Source organism: Bactrocera latifrons, unplaced genomic scaffold (genome assembly GCF_001853355.1).
Source record: "Bactrocera latifrons isolate USDA-ARS-PBARC rearing strain unplaced genomic scaffold, ASM185335v1 scaffold_135, whole genome shotgun sequence".
Taxonomy (NCBI): Eukaryota; Metazoa; Arthropoda; class Insecta; order Diptera; family Tephritidae; genus Bactrocera; species Bactrocera latifrons.
In genome coordinates, this window is record NW_017534797.1 from 179,171 (window position 1) to 187,285 (window position 8,115).

An 8,115-nucleotide genomic window follows, 5' to 3' on the forward strand; every position below is an offset into this window, starting at 1 on the left:
TTTTCAAACTTAAAAAATTCCCGGAACAAAATTATTATTCTCAGAAACGTTTTATATTTTCATATTCTTAGAAATAGTTTTACTTTTTTTAAGGAGAGTGTGTTGCAGTAGGTTTCAGAAAAATATCGTTCAATTATTAACGAGATTCCTCAAGAGATTGTTTGCTTTTTTGTGTAATACTGTTCCACATGTAACAGCATCAYATTATATATGCAAAAGAAAGGTAAGATTTTTTTCATAGTTTTAAAATAATTTATTTTTCATAATCAATGTGGTCCAAATCACAATAATTCGCCTTGGCAATAATACACTTGTGCACTTGTGATACCGTTGTAAAAGTAAATTTCCGGAGTAGCCATTACGTTTTCAATTGACTCAAAATAGTTGCCACGGATCATCATGGTTCAAATTACGAATAACTTGACGCAAACAACTCATAAAAGTAAAAAAAAAGTAATGTTGTTTGTTGACAGTTTGAGCGGTCACAACCGAACATAACCTCGATTTTTAGCGTGAGATTTTCGGCTTGGCTCACTTTTGCCACGAACTGATCTTTACTTCCGGGTGGTCGTAAACAGAGATCCAAGACTCATCGCCAGTAATAATACGTTTCATGACATCTCGGTAGTCGGAAAGCATTGCTTCACATCTGTTTTTTGAAAAAGTTGAGTGATTCAGAAACCAAACGTGCTTTCACTTTTCTTAGGCCTTAATGATTTTTGTACTAATTGCTTTCCGAAAATTTTTTTAAAAATATATGTACCCGCTTTAGTATACATATCGATGGCCAACTCAATCCTCACACTATTTTGCATCCTCTAAATTCCATACTTCATTGCCTTTGTCGTCAAAGTTGTCGCGCCATCACGATATGAATATGTGCAATTCCGCAAGTCAATTCAATTATTTTATTAACTGCTAAAAGCATAGCCATGATAGCATTGGCGATCTATGTGCATGAGTGTTAAGTGCAGCAGCAGTCACTAACCAATTTAGTTGGGAAAGCGTGCTACCAATAAAGCTGGCAACTGCAGTCAAAGTGAGTGCTGGCCCATAACTGCTACCATCAGGTATAGTGTTGTTGTTTTTTTTGTCTTAGCTTGCTGTCGCGGTGGCTAGCTGGCTTGCTCAGTACCTGCCATTGTGTCAAAGTGAGGCATACCCAAGCACAGTTGGTGGAATGACAAGGCATAAAGCAATGTAAAAAGCTTCAATGTGTTGTTGTAGTTGTGTTTGTAGTATTTGCGTTTACTTTCAGACACTTTAAGCATATTGGCTGGAAGAGTGAATACTTTTGCGCGCATTGATTGAGCCGTCGCCTCTAGTGTAGGCAATCTCAATTGATATTACTCATACGCAACGTCGTTCATGCGGAAAATTTCACATCTACATTATAATATTTCCTTATTTTCTGTTGCTATGCGATAAAAACTACCATTTTTATATTTCTCAATTATTTCCGCATTTTTTTTTCTTTTTTCGTAAGAAGTGTTTAATTCAAAACTAAAATTCAGGTTTTCACTTCTGAAAAAAGTCTCAGAAAAGCCTTGTGTAGAAGACTAACTAAATTGGTGTTTAACACGCAGAAATATAATACATAAGAGTGTAAATATTACATTTGCATATTAGCCTGATATTRATATACGAAAACATAGGTACTCTTGATTCTCTAAAAAATAATTTCCAAGCGCCTCTATGAAAGTCTCTCTAAGTATAAGCTTTTAATTATAACGGGAAAGTCTTCCAGTTGTATAAAAATCTCTTACGATTTTTTGTAAGCCTAACGGTTTAAAAGATATTACGCGTTCAAATTTGTCTAGTTTAAGGTGATTTTGGTGTACTTGAGAATTTTATGCCTTGAATGCAGATAAGACTATTTGTGAGTTAGATTTCGGGAGGGACCTGTCAGAGTCGATTGGTACCAAACGAGGTTTCAGACTARGCGACCCCYTTTSGTGCGACTTCTTCAACCTACTCTTGGAGCAAATAATTCAACCTGCAGATCTGTAAATGAAATGAGCTYTTGAATCTCTTCASGTTGCTCTTTTTCCCAAATGCGGCAATTTTGCTTGTTTGCMMAACCATTGAGCCTGAAATGGGACTCATCGCTGAACAAAATTTGCCTCGAAAACGTCGAATCTTCTTGGAACTATTCAAGAGTTCATAGAGCGAAGCGGTGTCGCTTGGGAAGTTCGAGCAGGCGCCATTAATACCCTATATTATTTGGTACACATTTAAACCTGTGAGTCACTTGGTATAAATGGTTGTGGTTAAAAAATATACCACCCTCGCGTAAGTTATCAAAAATAAGTGCTTCAAATTTTAGACCGCCGCTGCTCRAAGAGCTAAATTGTATTACCAGCTTTTTTTGGATCTCAGTGTCGGCCCATAGCAGTGAGAGAAAAACTACAAAGTGATTGCTCATTTTTAATTGCAGTTAATTTTCACAGCAGCCGCAGCAACTGTATCAACAATGATGAATTTATACTACTCTATTCCCATGTTGAATATTTAATAATGCATGTGAATATGTTACATATTTGTATATGCGCCTTCCGATATGAGCCAATATTACCAATGTTTCACACAACTCGCACTTATTGAGGCACTCATTTAGTGGGGTGGTGGTGGCACTCCGACAGTCGGATATCTGCAGGAAACAATACCAATTCCCTGTTATCCCTCGCGAACTCAATGAATGCATAATTGCTTCACAATACAGCGGCANAACAATACCAATTCCCTGTTATCCCTCGCGAACTCAATGAATGCATAATTGCTTCACAATACAGCGGCAACAACTTCGAGTTGGCACAATTTACATGGTTTAGTTGGCTTTCGCAATTTCTTTGGCCCTTTTCATATTGCAGTAAATTCCGGTATTCGCTAAGCCGGTCGTTACGCCTCGTACTCATGGGAAATCAGCAACGGGTTGTGTCATAGTGATGTCTCGACACATAAAACAGAAATGAAATAAGTTAAACGTGCATGTGTAAATGTATATGTTTATGCAYATGTATGTAAGTATGTATTCACTTGGTATTTTAGAGTTCAACGTGAGTTAAATAAATAAACTTGAATGAGGAATCAGTCTATGATAGCTAAATATCGAGAAAGTGTAAGCCAAAAATCGAAAGAAACCAGACGTTCTATTCGACACCGCAACTTTTTGAAAAATGTTCTACGTTGTGAACTGTACAGGCATGATGGTAACAGTAGAAAAATATAAATTTATAAATTAAAGCTGATTTAAACTGAGCTTATAAAAACCTYTAAAAAATTTATATATTAATACAGCTGTCTTACTAGGTATTTACACTTAAAGGGTTGGCCAAAATTGCTGGACAGTGCCCAAAACTTTTGCCCAGTGACTTTTCGAGGTCATTTTGTAAGCGACTAATTTCGAGAATTGGTTTAGAAAGGACGATGTGATGCATGAGATGAGTTCTTAATTGAGAGGTCAGTACAGTTCAATTGTACAGTGAAAATGTGTTTGCGGTTAGTAACAGAAAGAGAGCCTAAATCAAAGGATGAACATATGTATAAATGTATAAATGTACATATGTATATATAGATATATTTAGATGAGGTTTCGAACTAGCCACATACTGGCCAGTAAAACACTAAATTGTGATTGCAAGCAAAGAAAGTGGGCCAATGCAGCTGCTGCGTCAACTAATCGCCTACAACGCGGGCGAACACAACTTCTTTATAGCTTTGCTTGCATATACGCTCATATATGCATATATAGCAATTTTGTTGATGTAAAAATGCTGGCGAGGGTTCGGCTATTATGTGCTTGTAGGCAATTGCATGCATTAATCATACACCCACACAAACATACTCAAATACATACATATTTCAAACTCTACAAAAATACCCAAGTTTCTTGCCGTTTAGACAGTGTTGCATGCCACATGCACATTTTAAAGTATGACTGTGAACTGTACACAATTTAGCTTCTGGCGATTTGCCGCTGGTTTGGACTCAGGCTGCTTGCCTTCCCACCCAGTACCGAAAAAAAAAGAATAAAAGTATCATGTGCATTTTAAGCAGCTCACCTTGCTAATACGATTTGCTTTTTTCTCTCTCATTTGCCACCACAGAATTTGTTTCGAGAGGACATCACATGCTGTTCGATGAGGCAACGTTTTGGAAAATTTCGCTGATGCGACCACAATTCGAGACTGCAGATTTGCGGACCCTTGTAGAGTTTGATGCATTTGCCACATTATTGCTTGGAACTCTAGAAGACACGAATGATGGCAACTGCAGGAAGGTTAACAAAGACGACACTGAGTGGCACGAACAGGAAGCAACGGACCATATAAGAGTCAGTACAAGTACAAAAAGAAAGCTGCCAACAGTTGGGAATGCTGTTGCCGCAACACACAAGGCCAACTCACCACAATCACCGCAGGCCAGGTGGCAAGCTGGAGACAGCAATAACTTCCACGAGTCACCATGTCACGTATGAATGGCGCATCGGCGACCTGTTGCAGTATTCAGAGAAGTGCGGAAATGCAGGCGACGCAGGTGTACGGGTAGGTGTTGCACAATTTCGACTTTAATAAATTTAGTTAAGCGCTGCTGTTTACACTGTACATAGTAATGAACAGGTGGTCGATAGATAGCCGCCTGTTTTAAGAAGTAAAATAACAAATTAGAAGGATAAAAAACTTCACAGACTAAGGGAACTCATCAAAAGATATTGTATTACTATAGTATTGGAAGGAGGTTGCCACTTGCAAAATTTTAATTTAATATAATGTAAATGTAAACAGAATTTTTGCGATATTCCAAAAGTATAAGAAGCTTTGAGAGTTGGAAATATTGTCAGCAGAGTTGCCACCCGAGTAAAAAAGCTAGAAAAAATCAAAATCCCGAGTCGAATCTAAATGTGATAAGCATTATAGAATAACTGTAAAGTTTTGAGTGATATTATTACTTTCAATATTTTTGAAATAATGTTGCCACCTGGTCAAATTTTAATTCAGTAAAATTAATAACGCATCCGAATGTTGACAAAATGATTATAAAAAGTTCGGAAAGGCTTAAGCATTTAAAATAGTTATARAAGAGTTGCCAGCTGTGTAAAAAAAAAWAAATTACTTAAAATTATAAGTTAAAACCGAAACCAAGGCTTATAACATTCAAAAKTTAACAGAGTGAAAATTTTATGTGAGAAGGTTGCCACCTGTTGAAAATTTTATTTCATAAAAATTACTAAAATAATCAAATTTTTACAATATTAGTATCRACTGATCTAAGAATCTTTAGAAAATTGTACAGTTGTGCAAATTTTTTTTTCGAAAACTYGACACTTTCAAAATTGATGGAGAGAAGTGTGCATCAATTTAGTTACGTTCAACTGAATTGCCACAATTGCACCGCTCATGCACATTATCAGCATGTTTTTTAATTCCGCATACACGAATAAAAAACTGTACATAAAGCATGCGCCTTGGCGTATGAGTAACCAACACACTGTTTGTATTCAATTTAACTCTAATGGACAGTTTTTTTATGAGGTGTTTTTTCATATTTGCCTGAGTATGCAAACATTTGCATATGTGGATATTTTATTTACACAAATATTTAGTTTTATAATAATTTCCTCAACCAACWTTTTCATGTAACAGCATCGCTCAATAACTTGCCATTACATACCCACACATAAAAAGCGCTGGAGTTACACGTGGAAGCGTACATCGAAACGGTCCACAATGCATACTGTGAGGCTTATGGACTAAGCTTTCCAGGCACGTACGAGATGTGCGGTCAGGAGGACTGTGCCCGTTGGGAGGCTGGCGAGTGGACTTTGTGTCAGCGTTCTCGTTGTTTCGGACGCAACACGGAAATAAAAAAGCGGGAGGTTAAATGACGCTTTGCGAATGACACGGAGGCAACGAACGCCTGTAGTACGTCACAGCGTTCCACTAGTTGGCGTGTCGAGCCATGTTCCAAGGTGAGTGAGCCTTTATATGGCTTTTTCTCTCATCTCTTACTCCCTTTGGYATTTTATTTACACACTTTTTTTTTCTCCTTTTCTCTCGCTTGTATTGTAATGCGCAATGTGGTCGCCAAGGAATTAAATACCACATTTTATAGTGCGTTTGATATCACACGCCCCGAGCAACGGGCAATGCTTACCTTCATCAGCCACGTCCGAGCAGAGCACTTATGAAAGTGTGCAAGAGTCCGCCGAAAAAAGTGAGTAGAGTATTTGGTTTACATTTTATTATAAAGAAAAAATTGTATCTTATTTTGTTCATTGTTAATTCTGTTCAAAACAAAAAAAAAAAAAAAAAAAAAAAAAAAAAAAAAAAAAAAAAAAAAAAAAAAAAAAAAAAAAAAAAAAAAAAAAAAAAAAAAAATACTTCAACACTGCCGTCTGTCCCACCCGAACAAACTCATGATGCATTAAACCACGAACATCGAAAGAGAACATGAGCATCACATTGATTTTTGTGTCGAAAGTCAGAACAAGGCCTGCCTTCAATGATTTCTCAACCGCTTTTTAAGGCTTTGTGGTTTTATTTTGAACAAATATTTTCGTATTTTATCTATATAGATGTCATGGCAGTCGTATATCTCCAGTCATATTTTGTCATATAATAATTTAAAGGTGAGCKTTTTAGCTTCATTTAACCAAAAAATTAAATTTGCGAAAGTTGAAAAAACTTACAGCTGTTCAAAAGTAAGTGAAAATAATGAAGAAATTCGCTATTTTTTGAAATTTTTGAATATTTAAAAAAGTTAAGAATGCCACACATGGCACTAATGAAACTTGTGAAGTTTACGCAGRCAATGCTGTATCAGTTCGTGAAGCACGGCTCTCTTCCTTTCTGGAAATTTCGAAATTCCGATTTAACGTCCGATGGAATAACGTCTCTAGCGGAAAAATGGCTAAAAAAAGGTCGACTAAAATGGTACATATTTGTTTATTTATTTATTAGTATAAATGTAAAATGTAAAAATTAGGATGAATTTGGATAAAAAATACGCGAAGACTTTTTGGACTACCCTATATAAATTAGTTATGAAAATGTAAGAACTCTTCATATTTGTGTATCCAAAGTATATTTCGTTAACATAAATTTATTTCTTATTCAATAAAATAATATCACCTTATTTTCTTTAACAGCTTTTGAACAATGCAAGAACAATTCCCAGTATTGCCGCAACGTACGCTTGTTGGATTTRTGCAGATTACACTGTTACCAACAAAAATGCTGCAAGTTCTGAAAATTCAATGCATATTACAATAACCAGCAACAACAGTCAATGCCAAGGCAAGTGAAAAGTGTAAAAGTCAAGGCTACAATATRAAAGCAAAGCAAAACTACAACCACAACAACATAACAACTCTTGCATTCAGTCGAATTTCTACTAATATACTAACGAACGCAAATAAATGCGAATATTCAATAGATTATCAGTCTTTACTGAGGTAGAGTGAAAGTAATCAAATAATAACAATAAAGACGCTCCATACAAATTCATGAAGCGAAAAAAGTCATTAAAGCAGAAATAAACACACATATATACATACTTTGAACCAAAAACCGAGCAATTGAACCGTATGATTTGCTTGCCGGATTTGCTGTTTAATAATCTATTATTTAAATRTTTGCTTGCATTGAGTGAGTGCAACCAAATTATAAATAATAATAACTAAAGCAATGCACAATAATAACACTGYAAATAAAAACTAACTAAATATTCCTTTATGCAAACCCATTGAAACACACAAATTTTCGCATAAACATACATACAACTGGCAACTATAACTTGAAGACAACAGCAAAATCGCTGTAGACGACATATACTTTGCTACTACAAATGTGATTAAAATTTCAATAGCCTCATAAGAAAAGCAGATAGTAAATTCATATATAAAATGTAGCAAATAATATGAAATCATTATATATGTAGTTATATAATATAAATATAATTATATTATAAACATACGTATATGCAAGTCTTTTTATTTGTGAGTTTATGTCTGTATAAAAATATTAATATTTTAATAGTTGATATTTTGCCTTAATTTACATAATAAAAACCGTCTTAAGATATACATACTCGTATATACAAAATTTATTTACTACC

General features: G+C 35.2%; 1 protein-coding gene across 1 annotated transcript in view; it reads left to right on the top strand.

Moving 5' to 3' along the window:
• LOC108965152 overlaps positions 1–5,682 on the top strand; it is a 23,520-nt gene extending 17,838 nt beyond the window's left edge. Inside the window, exons 4-5 of the mRNA XM_018927368.1 lie at positions 4,107–4,544; positions 5,643–5,682. Coding sequence (XP_018782913.1) covers positions 4,107–4,477 — 371 coding nt within the window. The 3' untranslated portion in view covers positions 4,478–4,544; positions 5,643–5,682. The remainder of the gene's footprint in view (positions 1–4,106; positions 4,545–5,642) is intronic.
• The last annotated feature ends 2,433 nt before the right edge of the window (positions 5,683–8,115 follow it).